The sequence below is a fragment of the Chrysemys picta genome, chromosome 20 (genome assembly GCF_011386835.1).
Source record: "Chrysemys picta bellii isolate R12L10 chromosome 20, ASM1138683v2, whole genome shotgun sequence".
NCBI lineage: Eukaryota > Metazoa > Chordata > Testudines > Emydidae > Chrysemys > Chrysemys picta.
In genome coordinates, this window is record NC_088810.1 from 3210308 (window position 1) to 3230570 (window position 20263).

At 51.9% G+C, this 20263-nt stretch overlaps 2 protein-coding genes across 7 annotated transcripts; both read left to right on the forward strand.

The window, feature by feature from the left end:
* The first annotated feature begins 426 nt into the window (after positions 1-426).
* LOC135972114 (chemerin-like receptor 1) lies at positions 427-7035 on the forward strand. 3 transcript variants are annotated; one of them, XM_065573713.1, is made up of 3 exons: positions 427-649; positions 4885-5087; positions 5309-7035. In XM_065573713.1, the coding sequence occupies exon 3, from the start codon at positions 5350-5352 to the stop codon at positions 6439-6441; it is 1092 nt and encodes a 363-aa protein (XP_065429785.1). In that variant the 5' UTR covers positions 427-649; positions 4885-5087; positions 5309-5349; the 3' UTR covers positions 6442-7035. The 3 variants fall into 3 exon arrangements, with proteins under 3 accessions (XP_065429785.1, XP_065429784.1, XP_065429786.1); XM_065573712.1 differs by lacking the exon at positions 4885-5087; XM_065573714.1 differs by lacking the exon at positions 4885-5087 and having other exon boundaries at positions 427-635.
* Positions 7036-11072: 4037 nt separating this feature from the next.
* Positions 11073-17304, forward strand: LOC101939248 (chemerin-like receptor 1). Of its 4 annotated transcripts, XM_065574042.1 has the most exons (3): positions 11073-11304; positions 13931-14052; positions 15442-17304. In XM_065574042.1, the coding sequence occupies exons 2-3, from the start codon at positions 14019-14021 to the stop codon at positions 16572-16574; spliced, it is 1167 nt and encodes a 388-aa protein (XP_065430114.1). In that variant the 5' UTR covers positions 11073-11304; positions 13931-14018; the 3' UTR covers positions 16575-17304. The 4 variants fall into 4 exon arrangements, with proteins under 4 accessions (XP_065430114.1, XP_042702454.2, XP_023968785.2 ...); XM_042846520.2 differs by lacking the exon at positions 13931-14052 and having other exon boundaries at positions 11076-11290; XM_024113017.3 differs by lacking the exon at positions 13931-14052 and having other exon boundaries at positions 11079-11304.
* Positions 17305-20263: the final 2959 nt, after the last annotated feature.

The window sequence follows — 20263 nt, forward strand, 5'->3', positions numbered from 1 at the left end:
TAGGTGAGGCGATCCCATCCCGCGATGCTTGGGCGAGTCCCGGCCTGGGGGCCGCGGCAAGGTCCCGCTTCTCCAGCGGGGTGTAGCCCAGTGGCGTGAAGGTTGCTACAGCTTCGCACTCCAGGGCCCGCGGGGAGCTGAAGCCTGCCAGGGAAGTCTCCGCGCAGGGACTTGGCGGGGGTGCTCCCCCTGTCCGTGCCCATCTCCGCGGCATCGGGCTCCGGGCGGGGGTTGTTGCATCCCGGGACCCGGGGGCCGCTGTTTACATCTGCGTGTGGCCAGCACCAGCCTAGGCGCTTCCCGCTTGTTCGTGCTTTTTTTTTTTTTCTCCCTACCGGCTTTTTTATTTTTTGGCTCCGCCCCCTTCCCTCCCTCCCCCCCGCGTCCCGATATTTCGCCTCTGTGATCTGGTCACCCTACTGTTGGGTCACAGGCTCAGTGTTCTTCCTGTGTTGGGCAAGTGCTGCGGATCACGCCTTGCTGACAGCACAATACAAAGCCATCCCGGGCCTCGGGAGGGTGTGAGATCCTCTACCCGAGAGGAGCAGACGGGGCTGGCTTCAGAGGAGACGATCAGCCAGGGGAGGCCACCCTTAGAGAGCCCCACAGACAGGAAAGGAGACATCACACACACCGTGAGCACTCAGAGGTATAAGAGGGTGGCCAGGACTCCTGGGTTCTCTATGTGGCTCTGGGGAGGGGAGTTAGGTCCAGGGGTTAGAGCAGGGGAAGTCGGAACCAGGACTCCTGGGTTCTCTATGTGGCTCTGGGGAGGGGAGTTAGGTCCAGGGGTTAGAGCAGGGGGAGTCGGAACCAGGACTCCTGGGTTCTCTATGTGGCTCTGGGGAGGGGAGTTAGGTCCAGGGGTTAGAGCAGGGGGACTGGGAACCAGGACTCCTGGGTTCTCTATGTGGCTCTGGGGAGGGGAGTTAGGTCCAGGGGTTAGAGCAGGGTGGGCTGGGAACCAGGACTCCTGGGTTCTCTATGTGGCTCTGGGGAGGGGAGTTAGGTCCAGGGGTTAGAGCAGGGGGACTGGGAACCAGGACTCCTGGGTTCTCTATGTGGCTCTGGGGAGGGGAGTTGGGTCCAGGGGTTAGAGCAGGGGGAGTCGGAACCAGGACTCCTGGGTTCTCTATGTGGCTCTGGGGAGGGGAGTTAGGTCCAGGGGTTAGAGCAGGGGGAGTCGGAACCAGGACTCCTGGGTTCTCTATGTGGCTCTGGGGAGGGGAGTTAGGTCCAGGGGTTAGAGCAGGGGGACTGGGAACCAGGACTCCTGGGTTCTCTATGTGGCTCTGGGGAGGGGAGTTGGGTCCAGGGGTTAGAGCAGGGGGAGTCGGAACCAGGACTCCTGGGTTCTCTATGTGGCTCTGGGGAGGGGAGTTAGGTCCAGGGGTTAGAGCAGGGGGAGTCGGAACCAGGACTCCTGGGTTCTCTATGTGGCTCTGGGGAGGGGAGTTAGGTCCAGGGGTTAGAGCAGGGGGAGTCGGAACCAGGACTCCTGGGTTCTCTATGTGGCTCTGGGGAGGGGAGTTAGGTCCAGGGGTTAGAGCAGGGGGACTGGGAACCAGGACTTCTGGGTTCTACCCTGGCAGGGCCAGCTCCAGCATTTCTGCCGCACCAAGCAAAAAAAAAAAAAAAGTTCAGCGGCAGGTCCTTTGCTCCTAGAGGGAGTGAGGGACCTGCCGCCCCGTATTGCCATAGGAACCGCCCTTCTCCTTTGGCCGCCCCAAGCACCTGCTTGTTAAGCTGGTGCCTGGAGCCAGCCCTGTACCCTGGTTCTCGGAGGGGAATGGGGGGCTGGGAGCCAGGACGCCTGGGTTCTCTCCCTGGTTCTGGGAGCAGAATGGGGTCTAGTGGATTAGAGGGGGACTGGGAACCAGGATTCCTGGGTTCTACCATGGCTCTGGGAGGGGAGTGGGGGGGCTGAGAGCCGGGACTCCTGGGTTCTCTCCCCACAGTGCGGGGCTGGGACTGGGAACCAGGGCGGCTGGGCTGTATTCTTGGTTCTGGAGGGTAAAATCTAATAACTAAAGTAACCGGAGCTCCCTTCCCATGTAGAAGAGGAAGTGGTGCTGGGACAGGGTGGCGTGGACTCTGTCTTTCCTCTTCCCCTGTGTAACAACCGTCCCTGGGTTGGGACATCGGGTGGGACGGATCCTGAGGCCTGGGTCTCGAAAAGCAGGTGTTTGAGCAGCGTGTGCTGAAGAAATAGCTGCAGTAGCGGGCTGGCAGCCACTAGAGGGGGGCAGAGAGCCTGCCAGCTGCCGGGTTACAAATGTTTACTGGAATCAGTTGTTACAGTTTTTACAAAACTTTCTGTGCACTTCTCAGCCCTTTGTTTAACTCAAGGCCTCCAGGTCTTTGCACCCCCAAAAGCTGGGAAGGCAGCCCCAGCTCTCCCCACACAGATGAGTTAACTGGGACAAACTCACAGAAAAAGAGGGGCAGAGTTAGGGGTAGGGGTGGTCTGACTGTGGGAAGTTTTTCTCAAGTGGAGATGCTGCCTCTCAGAAGGAATGTGCCAGATTTATGGACTTGGCTAGCCGGGCTGTACCCACCATTGTAACCACTAGATCCCAGAGCCAGGAAACCTAAAAGCCAGCCCTCCCTGCTATAAACCACTGGGCCCCACTCCCCTCCTAGTACCAGTAATAGAACCCAGGAGTCCTGACCCCCAACTCCCCATGCCATACTCCACTCCCCTCCCAGTACCAGAACCCAGGAGTCCTGACCCCAGCCACCCTGCTCTACCCCCCTGGATCCCTCCCCCTATCCAGAGGTGGGAATAGAACCCAGGCATGCTGATCATCCCCAACTCTTTTGTGAAAGTTTGCAAGGCGTATCGCGGGTGGGAGGGGAGCTATTAACGAACAGCCTGCTAATATCTGTGGGGCAGAGAAACCCTCCCCCCACCGGTTTCTCACATTTGGGTCATTGGTCCCCTATTGCATGGTTTGAAGGTCATGGTGGGGTAACTCTGGGAGGGCCTGTGCCGAATAATAATTTGAACCCCACTGAAATAGTAATAAATAATTCGCTGATCGTGGTGCAACATGCAACAAACAACAGGCATAATGATTTTCCATCTGAATTTCTCAGTGTCCAGGGCCCCCACTGGCAGCCTACAGATTTTTGAGTATCACCTGGTGAAATATTTTGATCAAATTGTTTTTTTCAGTAAAAAAATGCAGATTTGGTGACACTGGAACATTTCATGAATCCAGGCCAGTTTAATTAAATTGTTCATTTCAGGATCTCTCCCCCCCTCGTCCTGCCAAAAAAAACAAACTCCCGCCCCATTGAAATATTTCCACTGGGCATTTTTGGAAATGAAAAGTGACTATTTGAAATTACTTCTCATTTTGAAATATCCTTGAATTTTATCCATTTTTAAATGATTCAAAGCCATGAAAAACACTTGAGATCCAAACGAAATCGTTCTGTTCGGGTCAAAGGAAATGGTTCCCCAAATTGATTTTTTCTCACTTTTTCAGTCACTGAAAATTGCAAAAAAATTTCATTGTGGTTCGATCTGAAACAATTTTTCCTCCTCGATGGTTCGGAATCACCAACAAACTGAAAAGTGCATTATTGGAGGGCACCCAATGGCATCCAACACAGACCATAGACCTCCCCCAAGTTATTCCTGCTTGAACTAAAGCCGAACTTTTAGAAACAACTCCAGTCTTGATTTTGAAACGGCCAGTGATGGAAAATCCACTAGAGCCGTTAGGATGTTATTCTGATGATGAATTCCGTCACCGTTAAAAAATTGCTTCTTTTTTCCAATTTACATAAGAACATAACATAAGAACATAAGAACGTCCGTACCCCGGGTCAGACCAAAGGTCCTTCTAGCCCAGTATCCTGTCTACCGACAGTGTCCAATGCCAGGTGCCCCAGAGGGAGTGAACGTAACAGGCAATGATCAAGTGATCTCTCTCCTGCCATCCATCTCCACCCTCTGACAGACAGAGGCTAGGGACACCATTCCTTACCCGTCCTGGCTAATAGCCATTAATGGACTTAACCACTTATGAATATATCCAGTTCTCTTTTAAACGCTGTTATAGTCCTAGCCTTCACAACCTCCTCGGGTAAGGAGTTTCACAAGTTGACTGTGCGCTGCGTGAAGAACTTCCTTTTATTTGCTTTAAACCTGCTGCCTATTAATTTCACTTGGTGACCCCTAGTTCTTGTATTATGGGAATAAGTAAATAACTTTTCCTTATCCACTTTCTCCACATCACTCATGATTTTATAGACCTCTATCATATCCCCCCTTAGTCTCCTCTTTTCCAAGCTGAAGAGTCCTAGCCTCTTTAATCTCTCCTCATATGGGACCAGTTCCAAACCCCTAATCATTTTAGTTGCCCTTTTTTGAACCTTTTCTAGAGCAATTATATCTTTTTTGAGATGAGGAGACCATATCTGTACGCAGTATTCGAGATATGGGTGTACCATTGATTTATATAAGGGCAATAATATATTCTCAGTCTTATTCTCTATCCCCTTTTTAATGATTCCTAACATCCTGTTTGCTTTTTTGACTACCTCTGTACATTGTGTGGACATCTTCAGAGAACTATCCACGATAACGCCAAGATCTTTTTCCTGACTTCTTGTAGCTAAATTAGCCCCCATCATATTGTATGTATAGTTGGGGTTATTTTTTCCAATGTGCATTACTTTACATTTATCCACATAAAATTTCATTTGCCGTTGTGTTGCCCAATCACTTAGTTTTGTGAGATCTTTTTGAAGTTCTTCACAGTCTGCTTTGGTCTTAAATTTGTCTTGCTTCAACTTCCAGCCATAGGGTCTTGTTAGGCTTTTGGTTGCTAGACCAAAGAGCCCATGGTCAAATATTTATTTTCCATGTAGGTACTTATAGACTGGAACCCCTTCAACTTCACCCCTTCAACTTCTCTTTGTTAAGCTAGATAGATGGATTTCCTGGAATTTCTCACTATAAGGCAGGTGTTCCAATATTTGAATCATTCCCATCACTCTTCTCAGAGTCCTCTCCAATTTATCACCGTCCTTGAGTTTGAAGATTTTGACCTAACGCAGTGACCGGGAAATAAGTAAGTTAATTTACCTGTTAGGGGCCAGGAGAGTACCTTGTTCCCCTTTCTCTATCATCTTTGTCCAAGTTTGTCACCGAGTGTAAATGTGGTGCAACAGAATACAGGAGTCCCACATTCCCTTGGCCCTTTTGAAGGGTGGTGTTCCCTTCAAGTCACTGGCTGGTCGGGAGGTTGCCAGGGGAGATAACTAATGGAGGAATTGTGTTGGTGTCTGACAGGTGGAGAAAGAGGTAAGACGGAGAGAATTGAAGACATCCCCATGGCTGTGAAGGGCACCTCTCCCCCCACAAATATGTTGGATGCCTTTACTGCCTCCTATTTTGATGACTCTGACTACAACCATGAAGATGCGGACCGGAAGAGAGCGCTCCTTAGTAGCATGCACGTGGTGTCCATGGTGATCTATTCCATTGCCTTCGTGCTGGGAGTGACGGGCAACGGGCTGGTCATCTTCATCACCGGCTTCCGGATGAAGAGGACGGTCAACACCATCTGGTTTCTCAACCTGGCCGTGGCCGACTTCATCTTCACCTTCTTCCTCCCCTTCAGTGTGGCCTACACAGCCCTTGGCTTCCACTGGCCATTTGGAAGGGCATTGTGTAAGATAAACACCGCTTTGGCCTTCCTCAATCTCTACGCCAGCGTCTACCTCCTCATGGTCATCAGCATAGACCGATGCATCTCTGTAGTGCGCCCTGTGTGGGCCCAGAACCACCGCACACCCAAGCTGGCTTTCCTGGTAGCCTTGGGTGTGTGGGTCGTGGCCTTGGCCTTGTGTTCTCCAAACCTATACTTCCGCCACACGGCACCCTCCCCACACAACGAGAACATCACCAACTGCTACAATAATTTCGACACGGCCGGGGAAGGGGCCACCACGGAGCAGAGAAAAAAGAGGTTTAACACTAACCACCGGGCCATGACCATCAGCCGCTTTATCTTAGGCTTCGTTATCCCCTTCACCGTCATCGTGTGCTGCTACGGTGCCATCTTGGCCAAGCTAAAGAGGAACCAACTGGCCCGATCTGGAAAGCCCTTCAAGGTCATTGCCGCTGTGATCGTGGCTTTCTTCCTCTGCTGGCTCCCCTACCACATCTTCTCCTTCCTGGAGATGAACCGGACACCCAGCCTGGACACCGCCCTCATTGTCGGCCTCCCCTTGACCGCCAGCCTGGCCTTCATCAACAGCTGCCTCAACCCCATCCTCTACGTCTTCATGGGTCAGGACTTTAAGGAGAAGGTGCGCCGCTCCCTCTTCTCAGCCTTCGAAAGGGCCTTCAGCGAAGAGGCCGTCAGCACCACTGCGAACACGAAGAGCAAGTCCACAGACATGGACTCCCAGGTCTTCTAGGCACCATGCGTCTGCTGAGAGCTGGGAACCTCATCTGTGTTCGGCCAGAACCTCTCCCCCACATCAACAGGGGCAAAATTGACCCAATGAACTCCACCCTTCCATAGATATGATTCCCCGCTCACCTCTGCTTCTTTTGATATACTCTTGCCAGGGATGGTCTAGGTTTGCTTGATCCTGTCTCGCCATGGGAGAAGAGGCTTGAAAGCCTCTTGAGGTTCCTTCTAACCCTACATTTCTGTGTACAGATGCTTCCGTGTGGATGGATAGACGCCAATGAAAAACAAAATGCCATCACCTGGTGGTGGGATCCTTCACTGATTTCACTGTGGTTAAATGCATTCAGCAAGCATAACTTGAGCATAGTTTTATATACCCAAGAGTGATTTGGGGGGCAACCAGCTGGAGAGATCTGGTGTTCGGAGGGACTTTGTTGAAATGACATCTCTTTAAAACGGCTCCATTTGGTCTCTGAGAACAGACACTGAAACCTTGGCTTTTCTCCTTTCCTCCTTAATAGCGTGTCGCTCGGTTTCTTAGTTAACAGAGTTTTATTGTAAGCTGAGGCTGTACAAAATAAAATTCTGGTGCTTGCAGATCCTTGGAGCTGGGAATTGTATCTGAATGGGGGACACAGCCAAGATAATAGAGACAATAGAGTTGTGTTGTAGAAAGATTCTGGTTTCTTCATTAAAAAAAAGACACCTTCTTAGTAAGGGTGAATTGTTCACTATAAGGGGGAATTCTCTGTAGGGGAGTTTACTTCATTATGGGGGGGTCACTCAAAGGATTATGAGCTCATTATCAGAAGTTATCACTACAGTAAAAGATGACTTGTTTGGAAATAGAGCTCTGGGAGGGGAGTGGGGTCTAGTGGTTTAGAGTGGGGGGAGGTGGACAGGGGAGAGTCTGGGAGCCAGGACTCCTGGGTTCTCTCCCCAGCTCTGAGAGGGGCGTGGGGCATAGTGGGTTAGAGTAGGGGGAGGTGGACGGGGGAGTGGCTGGGAGCCAGGACTCCTGGGTTCTAGCCAATGCTCTGGGAGGGGAGTGGGGTCAAAGGTTACAGCAGGCCATGGGTGGGGACTTGGAGGCAGGAATCCTGTGTGTGATTACGGGGCAGGTTGCTTTTTTGAGGGGGACAGGGAGGGTGTGAGGGATCGCAAACAGCTGGGCACAGGACAGAAGTGGAGGAAAAACCACCCAAGACACATGATGGTCTAAGGACAGGGCCCTGGGGTTGGTCAGTGTCACCGTCCTGTCTGATGGCACAAAATTGCTGCCACTTAGTGGCCAGATGCCAGGATAGGCCGAACCGGATCTTTTTTGTAGCCTCTGGACCGCCAGATATATCGAGCCTTCATAATGGTGGGATTTAAAACCCGGGTGGGAGTAGGGATCCTGTACAAATAGAGTTAATGCACAAGGGACACCAGGTCTTACTCGCTGGACCCCACTCCCCTCCCAGAGCTGGGGAGAGAACCCAGGAGTCCTGGCTCCCAGCCCCCCTGCTCTACCCACTAGATGCTATTCCCATTCCCGGAGCTGGGGAGAGAACCCAGGCATCTTGGCTCCCAGTGATAGTCAGAAGGGCCACTCTCTAGCTGTAAGAGAGCACAAGGCCCATCCTCCTCCCGCTCTGGGCTGGGCAGACTGACAGACCGCAGAGCAGCTGGACGAACGTCCTGACTCCTTCCCTGTCAATGTTCCCACCTCCCCATGGCAGCTCTCGACTCCCTGCCAGACGCCTGCCCCTCCCTGTGTCAGCCTGGCCCAGACTGGTACAGGGGCCAGGACACAGAACTACCATCACTGGATCAGCCCTATGGGCCCATCTAGCCTGGTATCCCGTCCCCTCGCTGCCTACCTGGATCAGGCCCATAGGCTCATCTAACCCTGCACCCCGCCCCCTCCCTTCTGCCCCAGATCAGTATCATGGGCCCATCTAGCCTGATATCCTGCCCTCTCCCTGATTCCTAGATCAGGGCCATGGGCCCACCTAACCCAGTATCCTGCCCCCTCCCTGACTACCAAGATCAGGCCCATGGGCTCAGCCAACCTGGTGTCCTGCCCCCTTATTTAATGCCCCTTTGTGCAGCCCTAGAGCTTGGTAACCAGATGCCAAAGCCGCATTGCTGGGCTCCTGAACGCCTGGTAGGTTTCTCAGCACTGGACAGCTCCACCATCTCAGAGCACATGGCACTAAGAGTTACAGGAGGAGCGGAGAGACAGAGGGGCTGTTCCAGGTGGGGTGGGGGCAGCAGAGGGGTCTGGTTCTTGCTCCCCAGGAGGATGACGAAGGCCTCCTCTGTGGAGAGGAAGGAGGTGAAGATGAAGTCGGCTATGTCCGAGTTGAGGTTCCAGACAGTGGCCACCAGCTGGCGATGAAGATGACCAAGCCAGTGTCTGTCATGCTGAGTAGGAATCCCAGATTGAAGAGGATGGCAAAGAGAAGTCCTGTCCATTCACACTGGTCTTCATCCTCTTCTTCGTGCTGGTAGGGATTCCCAAAGAAGGGGTGTAAGGTGCTGTTCACATACGGAAAGCGGGGGGAGGTCCAGGGGCGCCAGAAGGGCATGGTCTCCTCCATCCTACACCATCCAAACCCACATCCACCATCCCTGGGGGTTGACAGAACTGGGAAGAAAATGGTTTGCCCACGCCACACATTTTCATGAACCAAAAACATGGGGGGAGGGAAATCGATTTGGGACAATTAGAGATTCCAAGGCTAGAAGGAACCATTGTGACGATCTAGCCCAATGGTCTCCAAACTTTTTACCCCGTACTCCCCCTTAGCCCTGCCCGTGTCCTCCCCCCACGGATCTGGGGCTGGGAGTGGAGCTCTGGGAGAGGGAGGGGCGTGGACATGGAGCCCTGGCTGCGGGGACGGCAGCCAGGGCTTAGCACAATCCTTGTTTTGGAAGAATCAGATTCTTTCGTCTGGAAATTCAAAACTTCCTCCCACCCCAAAAAACCTTTTTTGAGTCAGGAGATCTGCGGAATTCCCATGAAAAGTTCTAATTTAGAAGAAATCGGCGTTTTTGGACAGGCAAAAAAGTCTTGCTGAAAATTTTAGCTCATCAGATAAGTAGTGAGATGGGCTGAAAACCCCACCCCCTTCCTCGCCTTGCAGAGTGGGCAGAGTTTTCTCTTCCCTGGGGGCGGGGCTTCCTCACTTTTCTCTCAGAAGGGTGTGGCTGCTTCTTCCCCCTCCCCTCTCGCTCTGCCTGCTGATTGGCAGCTGCCTCCCCTTGCCATGACACGTGCTGATTGGCTACTTGTCAGTGCCACTCCATCATTGGCTGCGGGATATTGAAAGATGAAAGGGCAGGAGCTGGTCCAATCCAGTTCTGACTAGACCAGTGTGGGAAGGGAGGGACAGGAGAGGGAGGAGCCAACCCAGGCCACACCCCCACAAGCCGAAGTGGGGTGCAGCTGTGTGAATAGAGATGGGGTGATGGGTTGGTTGTGTGGGAAATCTCCCTTCCAGGGCTGGGGCAGCTGGATGTGGGGCAGCGTCTCCACACTGGTAGGGGGATAGTAGTGGGGATAATGGGACACGAGGTTTCCTCTGAAGCTACTCCCCCATGGCCGATTGGTGCATTCCAAATCTTCCCTGACTCAGGTGCCACCCCGACCGTACCCTCTACAGAGCCACGGCCCCGTCAGCCACTGGAGGGATCCACCGGCTCCGTCGAGGGCAGGCTGGGGTATTGGGGGACTCTTCACAAGAGGGACCCTACCTGGGGAGGGGAGTCGGGAGGGACCCGGGGTTCCACTGGAGGGATCAGAGCGTTTCCTTACCCATGGATCCCCAGAGTGGATCTCCCCCCGCAGCCCTGGCACCTGATGCTCTGGGCAGGCTGGGAAGCTTGGTGGGTCCTGGGAAGAGGAAGGAGGAGACAGGATTGGGGACTTGGATTATTAGCAGCCTTGGGACTGTCATTTTACCATGTCATTGTTGCTAACAAATGGCAAATGGCTCTGGGATGGGAGTGGGGTCTAGTGGTTAGAGCAGCAGGCAGGGCTGAGGGGTCAAACTCCTGGGTTCCATCCCCAGCTTTACAAGTCATTTCTCAGATGGATGGTCTGGTATGAACCGGCCTCCACTTCATTCTCTGCCCTCAGCCACCCCTCTGTGATTCCTCGGCTCCCTCCACTTGCCCTGCTGCGAAAAGGCCCGGGGCCGTGCCAGGATGTGGCTGTGTCTCCACACCTGCTCTTGGCTCATGGCCACCCCGAATGGGAGCATCTGCCTCTGAGAACCGCGAGGCTGATTCTGTGCTGAGGTCCAGGGGTGAGTCAGGGGGGTGGGGGGGATGCTGTGACATTCAGCAGGTAGCAGTCAGAGCTGGACACCTCTGAGGTTTGCAGATGCGATTAGCCCCAGCCCCCTCTGCGCCTTCTCCTCCGCTGAGCCCCACAGATCCTCCCCCAGAGAATCCCACAGAAAACCAGCTTCCTGGCCCCAGACACAGTCAACCTCTGTGAGCTGCAGCCACCACGTTGGGGATCAATGCTGAGATGCTGGGAAAAGGTGCCACCCCTCAGCCAGAGCCAGGGATAGAACCCAGGAGTCCTGTTCCACGCCTGGGCAGATTTCAGGGGTTACCTCACTTTTCCGCTGTTCTCGCTGTTGGGCCAGAGGCTCAGTGTTCTTCCTGTGTTGGGCAAGTGCTGCGGATCACGCCTTGCTGACAGCACAATACAAAGCCATCCCGGGCCTCGGGAGGGTGTGAGATTCTCTACCCGAGAGGAGCAGACGGGGCTGGCTTCAGAGGAGACGATCAGCCAGGGGCGGCCGCCCTTAGAGAGCCCCACAGACGGGAAAGGAGACATCACACACACCGTGAGCACTCAGAGGTATAAGAGGGTGGCCAGGACTCCTGGGTTCTCTATGTGGCTCTGGGGAGGGGAGTTAGGTCCAGGGGTTAGAGCAGGGGGAGTCGGAACCAGGACTCCTGGGTTCTCTATGTGGCTCTGGGGAGGGGAGTTAGGTCCAGGGGTTAGAGCAGGGGGAGTCGGAACCAGGACTCCTGGGTTCTCTATGTGGCTCTGGGGAGGGGAGTTGGGTCCAGGGGTTAGAGCAGGGGGAGTCGGAACCAGGACTCCTGGGTTCTCTATGTGGCTCTGGGGAGGGGAGTTGGGTCCAGGGGTTAGAGCAGGGGGAGTCGGAACCAGGACTCCTGGGTTCTCTATGTGGCTCTGGGGAGGGGAGTTGGGTCCAGGGGTTAGAGCAGGGGGACTGGGAACCAGGACTCCTGGGTTCTACCCTGGCAGGGCCAGCTCCAGCATTTCTGCCGCCCCAAGCAAAAAAAAAAAAAAAAAAGTTCAGCGGCAGGTCCTTTGCTCCTCGAGGGAGTGAGGGACCTGCCGCCCCCGTATTGCCATAGGAACCGCCCCTCTCCTTTGGCTGCCCCAAGCACCTGCTTGTTAAGCTGGTGCCTAGAGCCGGCCCTGTACCCTGCTTCTCGGAGGGGAGTGGGGGGCTGGGAGCCAGGACGCCTGGGTTCTCTCCCTAGCTCTGGGAGCAGAATGGGGTCTAGTGGATTAGAGGGGGACTGGGAACCAGGATTCCTGGGTTCTATCATGGCTCTAGGAGGAGAGTGGGGGGGGCTGAGAGCCAGGACTCCTGGGTTCTCTCCCCACCTGTGTGGGGCTGGGACTGGGAACCAGGGCTGCTGGGCTGTATTCTTGGTTCTGGAGGGTAAAATCTAATAACTAAAGTAACCGGAGCTCCCTTCCCATGTAGAAGAGGAAGTGGTGCTGGGACAGGGTGGCGTGGACTCGGTCTTTCCTCTTCCCCTGTGTAACAACCGCCCCTGGGTTGGGACATCGGGTGGGACGGATCCTGAGGCCTGGGTCTCGAAAAGCAGGTGTTTGAGCAGCGTGTGCTAAAGAAATAGCTGCAGTAGCGGGCTGGCAGCCACTAGAGGGGGGCAGAGAGCCTGCCAGCTGCCGGGTTACAAATGTTTACTGGAATCAGTTGTTACAGTTTTTACAAATCTTTCCGTGCACTTCTCAGCCCTTTGTTTAACTCAAGGCCTCCAGGTCTTTGCACCCCAAAAGCTGGAAAGGCAGCCCCAGCTCTCCTCACACAGATGAGTTAAATGGGACAAACTCACAGAAAAAGAGGGGCAGAGTTAGGGGTAGGGGTGGTCTGACTGTGGGAAGTTTTTCTCAAGTGGAGCTGCTGCCTCTCAGAAGGAATGTTCCAGATTTATGGACTTGGCTAGCTGGGCTGTACCCACCATTGTAACCACTAGAGCCCAGAGCCAGGAACCCTAAAAGCCAGCCCTCCTTGCTATAAACCACTGGGCCCCACTCCCCTCCTAGTACCAGTAATAGAACCCAGGAGTCCTGACCCCCAACTCCCCATGCCATACTCCACTCTCCTCCCAGTACCAGAACCCAGGAGTCCTGACCCCAGCCACCCTGCTCTAACCCCCTGGACCCCTCTCCCCACCCAGAGGTGGGGATAGAACCCAGGCATGCTGATTATCCCCAACTCTTTTCTGAAAGTTTGCAAGGTGTATCGCGGGTGGGAGGCGAGCTTTTAACGAACAGCCTGCTAATCACTGTGGGGCACAGAACCCCTCCCCTCCCAGGTTTCCCACATTTGGGTCATTCGTCCCCTATTGCATGGTTTGAAGGTCATGGTGGGGTAACTCTGGGAGGGCCTGTGCTGAATAATAATTTAAACCCCACTGAAATAGTAATAAATAATTTGCTGATCGTGGTGCAACATGCAACAAACAACAGGCATAATGATTTTCCATCTAATTTCTTAGCGTCCAGGGCCCACCACTGGCAGCCTACAGATTTTTGAGTATCACCTGGTGAAATATTTTGATCAAATTGTTTTTTTCAGTAAAAAATGCAGATTTGGTGACACTGGAACATTTCATGAATCCAGGCCGGTTTCACTAAATTGTTCATTTCAGGATCTCTCCCCCCCTCGGCCTGCCAAAAAAACAAACTCCCCCCCTTTGAAATATTTCCACTGGGCATTTTTGGAAATGAAAAGTGACTATTTGAAATTACTTCTCATTTTGAAATATCCTTGAATTTTATCCATTTTTAAATGATTCAAAGCCATGAAAAACACTTGAGATCCAAACGAAATCGTTCTGTTCGGGTCGAAGGAAATGGTTCCCCAAATTGATTTTTTCTCACTTTTTCAGTCACTGAAAATTGCAAAAAAATTTCATTGTGGTTCGATCTGAAACAATTTTTCCTCCTCAATGGTTCGGAATCACCAACAAACTGAAAAGTGCATTATTGGAGGGCACCCAATGGCATCCAACACAGACCATAGACCTCCCCCCAGTTATTCCTGCTTGAACTAAAGCCGAACTTTTAGAAACAACTCCAGTCTTGATTTTGAAACGGCCAGTGATGGAGAATCCACTAGAGCCGTTAGGATGTTATTCTGATGATGAATTCCGTCACCGTTAAAAAATTGCTTCTTTTTTCCAATTTATATAAGAACATAACATAAGAACATAAGAACGGCCGTACCCCGGGTCAGACCAAAGGTCCTTCTAGCCCAGTATCCTGTCTACCGACAGTGTCCAATGCCAGGTGCCCCAGAGGGAGTGAACGTAACAGGTAATGATCAAGTGATCTCTCTCCTGCCATCCATCTCCACCCTCTGACAAACAGAGGCTAGGGACACCATTCCTTACCCATCCTGGCTAATAGCCATTAATGGACTTAACCACCATGAATATATCCAGTTCTCTTTTAAACGCTGTTATAGTCCTAGCCTTCAGAACCTCCTCGGGTAAGGAGTTCCACAAGTTGACTGTGCGCTGCGTGAAGAAGAACTTCCTTTTATTTGCTTTAAACCTGCTGCCTATTAATTTCATTTGGTGACCCCTAGTTCTTGTATTATGGGAATAAGTAAATAACTTTTCCTTATCCACTTTCTCCACATCACTCATGATTTTATAGACCTCTATCATATCCCCCCTTAGTCTCCTCTTTTCCAAGCTGAAGAGACCTAGCCTCTTTAATCTCTCCTCATATGGGACCAGTTCCAAGCCCCTAATCATTTTAGTTGCCCTTTTTTGAACCTTTTCTAGAGCCATTATATCTTTTTTGAGATGAGGAGACCATATCTGTACGCAGTATTCGAGATATGGGTGTACCATTGATTTATATAAGGGCAATAATATATTCTCAGTCTTATTCTCTATCCCCTTTTTAATGATTCCTAACATCCTGTTTGCTTTTTTGACTATCTCTGTACATTGCGTGGACATCTTCAGAGAACTATCCACGATGACTCCAAGGTCTTTTTCCTGACTTGTTGTAGCTAAATTAGCCCCCATCATATTGTATGTATAGTTGGGGTTATTTTTTCCAATGTGCATTACTTTACATTTATCCACATAAAATTTCATTTGCCGTTGTGTTGCCCAATCACTTAGTTTTGTGAGATCTTTTTGAAGTTCTTCACAGTCTGCTTTGGTCTTAAATTTGTCTTGCTTCAACTTCCAGCCATAGGGTCTTGTTAGGCTTTTGGTTGCTAGACCAAAGAGCCCATGGTCAAATATTTATTTTCCATGTAGGTACTTATAGACTGGAACCCCTTCAACTTCACCCCTTCAACTTCTCTTTGTTAAGCTAGATAGATGGATTTCCTGGAATTTCTCACTATAAGGCAGGTGTTCCAATATTTGAATCATTCCCATCACTCTTCTCAGAGTCCTCTCCAATTTATCACCGTCCTTGAGTTTGAAGATTTTGACCTAACGCAGTGACCGGGAAATAAGTAAGTTAATTTACCTGTTAGGGGCCAGGAGAGTACCTTGTTCCCCTTTCTCTATCATCTTTGTCCAAGTTTGTCACCGAGTGTAAATGTGGTGCAACAGAATACAGGAGTCCCACATTCCCTTGGCCCTTTTGAAGGGTGGTGTTCCCTTCAAGTCACTGGCTGGTCGGGAGGTTGCCAGGGGAGATAACTAATGGAGGAATTGTGTTGGTGTCTGACAGGTGGAGAAAGAGGTAAGACGGAGAGAATTGAAGACATCCCCATGGCTGTGAAGGGCACCTCTCCCCCCACTAATATGTTGGATGACTTTACTGCCTCCTATTATGATGACTCTGACTACAATCATGACGATGTGGACCGGAAGCGAGCGCTCCTTAGTAGCATGCACGTGGTGTCCATGGTGATCTATTCCATTGCCTTCGTGCTGGGAGTGACGGGAAACGGGCTGGTCATCTTCATCACCGGTTTCCGGATGAAGAGGACGGTCAACACCATCTGGTTTCTCAACCTGGCCGTGGCCGACTTCATCTTCACCTTCTTCCTCCCCTTCAGTGTGGCCTACACAGCCCTTGGCTTCCACTGGCCATTTGGAAGGGCATTGTGTAAGATCAACACCGCTTTGGCCTTCCTCAATCTCTACGCCAGCGTCTACCTCCTCATGGTCATCAGCATAGACCGATGCATCTCTGTAGTGCGCCCTGTGTGGGCCCAGAACCACCGCACACCCAAGCTGGCTTTCCTGGTAGCCTTGGGTGTGTGGGTCGTGGCCTTGGCCTTGTGTTCTCCAAACCTATACTTCCGCCACACGGCACCCTCCCCAAACAACGAGAATATCACCAACTGCTACAACAATTTCGACACGGCTTGGGAAGGGGCCACCATGGAGCAGAGAAAAAACAGGTTTAACACTAACCACCGGGCCATGACCATCAGCCGCTTTATCTTAGGCTTCGTTATCCCCTTTACCGTCATCGTGTGCTGCTACGGTGCCATCTTGGCCAAGCTAAAGAGGAACCAACTGGCCCGATCTGGAAAGCCCTTCATGGTCATTGCCGCTGTGATCGTGGCTTTCTTCCTCTGCTGGCTCCCCTACCACATCTTCTCCTTCCTGGAGATGAACCGGACACCCAGCCTGGACACTGCCCTCATTGTCGGCCTCCCCTTGACCGCCAGCCTGGCCTTCATCAACAGCTGCCTCAACCCCATCCTCTACGTCTTCATGGGTCAGGACTTTAAGGAGAAGGTGCGCCGCTCCCTCTTCTCAGCCTTCGAAAGGGCCTTCAGCGAAGAGGCCGTCAGCACCACTGCGAACACGAAGAGCAAGTCCACAGACACGGACTCCCAGGTCTTCTAGGCACCATGCGTCTGCTGAGAGCTGGGAACCTCAGCCGTGTTTGGCCAGAACCTCTCCCCCACATCAACAGGGGCAAAATTGACCCAATGAACTCCACCCTTCCATAGACATGATTCCCCGCTCACTCTGCTTGTTTTGATATACTCCTGCCAGGGATGGTCTAGGTTCACTTGATCCTGTCTCGCCATGGGAGAAGAGGCTTGAAAGCCTCTTGAGGTTCCTTCTAGCCCTACATTTCTGTGTACAGATGCTTCCGTGTGGATTGATAGAAGCCAATGAAAAACAAAATGCCATCACCTGGTGGTGGGATCCTTCACTGATTTCTCTGTAATAAATGCATTCAGCAAGCATAACTTGAGCATCCTTTTGTATACCCAAGAGTGATTTGGGGGGCAACCAGCTGGAGAGATCTGGTGTTCGGAGGGACTTTGTTGAAATGACATCTCTTTTATACGGCTCCATTTGGTCTCTGAGAACAGACACTGAAACCTTGGCTTTTCTCCTTTCCTCCTTAATAGCATGTCGCTTGGTTTCGTAGTTAACAGAGTTTTATTGAAAGCTGAGGCTGTACAAAATAAAATTCTGGTGCTTGCAGATCCTTGGAGCTGGGAATTGTATCTGAATGGGGGACACAGCCAGGATAATAGAGACAATAGAGTTGTGTTGTAGAAAGGTTCTGGTTTCTTCATTAAAAAAAAAGACACCTTCTCAGTAAGGGTGAATTGTTCACTATAAGGGGGAATTCTCTGTACGGGAGTTTAGTTCATTATGGGGGGGTCACTCAAAGGGGTTATGAGCTCATTATCAGAAGTTATCACTACAGTAAAAGATGACTTGTTTGGAAATAGAGCTCTGAGAGAGGAGTGGGGCACAGTGGGTTAGAGTGGGTGGAGGCAGAGGGGGGAGAGGGTGGGAGCCAGGACTCCTGGGTTCTATCCAAGCTCTGGGAGGGGAGTGGGGTCAAGGGTTACAGCAGGCCATGAGTGGGGACTTGGAGGCAGGAGTTCTGTGTGTGATTATGGGGCAGGTTGCTTTTTTGAGGGGGACAGGGAGGGTGTGAGGGATCGCAAACAGCTGGGCACAGGACAGAAGGGGAGGAAAAACCACCCAAGACACATGATGGTCTAAGGACAGGGCCCTGGGGTTGGTCAGTGTCACCGTCCTGTCTGATGGCACTAAATAGCTGCCACTTAGTGGCCAGATGCCAGGATAGGCCGAACCGGATCTTTCTTTGTCGCCTCTGGAGCGCCAGATATATCGAGCCTTCATAATGGTGGGTATTAAAACCCGGGTGGGAGTAGGGATCTGGCAAGCAGTAACTCCTGTACAAATAGAGTTAATGCACAAGGGACACCCAGGTCTTACTCGCTGGACCCCACTCCCCTCCCAGAGCTGGGGAGAGAACCCAGGAGTCCTGGCTCCCAGTGATAGTCAGAAGGGCCAGTCTCTAGCTGCAAGGGAGCACAAGGCCCATCCTCCTCCCACTCTGGGCTGGACAGACTGACAGACCACAGAGCAGCCAGACGAACGCCCTGACTCCTTCCCTGTCAATGTTCCCACCTCCCCATGGCAGCTCTCGACTCCCTGCCAGACGCCTGCCCCTCCCTGTGTCAGCCTGGCCCAGACTGGTACAGGGGCCAGGACACAGAACTGCCATCACTGGATCAGCCCTATGGGCCCATCTAGCCTGGTATCCCACTCCCTCCCTGACTACCTGGATCAGGCCAATAGGTCCATATAATGCTGCACCCCGCCCCCTCCCTTCTGCCCGAGATCAGTGTCATGGGCCCATCTATCCTGGTATCCTGCCCTCTCCCTGACTAATTAGATCAGGCCCATGGGCTCAGCCAACCTGGTGTCCTACTGCCTTATTTAATGCCCCTTTGTGCAGCCCTAGAGCTTGATAACCAGATGCCAAAGCCGCAGTCCTGGGCTCTTGAAGGCCTGGTAGGTTTCTCAGCACTGGACAGCTCCACCATCTCGGAGCACATGGCACTAAAACTTACAGGAGGAGCAGAGAGACAGAGGGGCTGTTCCAGGTGGGGTGGGAGCAGCAGAGAGGGCTGGTTCTTGCTCCCCAGGAGGATGATGACGGCCTCCTCTGTGGAGAGGAAGGAGGTGAAGATGAAGTCGGCTATGTCCGAGTTGAGGTTCCAGACAGCAGCCACCAGCTGGTGATGAAGATGACCAAGCCAGTTTCTGTCATGCTGAGTAGGAATCCCAGATTGAAGAGGATGGCAAAGAGAAGTCCTGTCCATTCACACTGGTCTTCATCCTCTTCTCTGTGCTGGTAGGGATTCCCAAAGAAGGGGTGTAAGGTGCTGTTCACATATGGAAAGGCGGGGGGGGGAGGGGCGGGGGGCCAGAAGGGCATGGTCTCCTCCATCCTACGCCATCCAAACTCACATCCACCGTCCCAGGGGGTTGACAGAACTGGGCAGAAAATGATTTTCCCATGCCACACATTTTTGAAAAATGTTTCCTTCCCAAACTGGAGCCAAACCTTGAAATTCTGACATTTTCATGAACCAAAAACCTGGGTGAGGGGGAAATTGATTTGGGACAATTAGAGATTCCAAGGCTAGAAGGAACCATTGTGACCATCTAGCCCAATGGTCCCCAAAATTTTTACCCCGTACTCCCCCTTAGCCCTGCCCGTGTCCTCCCCCCAGGGAGCTGGGGCTGGGAGTGGAGCTCTGGGAGAGACAGGGGCACGGACATGGGTAAGGGGGCCGAGGTTGGGGGTGGACATGGAGCCCTGGCTGTGGGGATGGCAGCCAGAACTGAGAGCAGTCCTTGTTTTGGAAGCATTAGAGATAGAACCCAGGAGACCTGGGTCCCAGCCCGCCACTGCTATCACCACTAGACCACACTCCCCTCCCCAAACTAGGGATAGAACCCAGGAGTCCTGGGTCTTTGCCCCCCTGCTCTAACCCGCTGCACTACTACACCCCCCTCTCCTCTCCTCCCCGAGTGCAATGCAAATTAATTCTAAACTTTCATGTGAAAGAAAACTTCTGTTCTATGAACAGCACTAGCGAAAACAAAACAGAGAACCAAATGTAAAAACTCCCCATCAAATAAATAGGCTGAATATTTTTCTTTACAATTTCCATCAATTTTTTTTGACAAACACACAGTATTCAAAAACCATAAGTCAAGTGGAAAAACATTATGAGATCAGGCTAAAATTCATGAGGTTCCTTTAAAGTCTATACATTTGGCAGATATTTTTAACTTGCCCTCACATTTCTGAGCCTCTAGTGGCATTCTAGGGTCTGGTTTTTGATTCTTTTCTCTACAGCCTGAGCGCTAGAGACTTACTTGTTGTTTCTGCCTAATTGGCAGGTTCTCGAGCTTTAAGGGAAACATTCAAAATTTCGTGACTCGACGAAATCGTCAGCGTTGGCCTCACATCACATGGGGCATTTAGAAAAACAGGCTAATTAGTGATCCAAACCATTCCATTTCCGTTAAAAGGAAATCTCATTCATTCCAAAGTGCCGATCAATCACCCAAACCCTCCAGTGACTCCTGGGTTCTATCCCCAGCTCTGGGAGGGGAGTGGGGTCTAGTTGGCTTTCTTTGTACTCTTCACTACTTTATGAAGCTGACCGCCCCCCAGTGGAATAAAAATAAAAATTCTACTTTCCAAACTGCTCTAGTGGAGACAAAAGAACAAAGAGAGA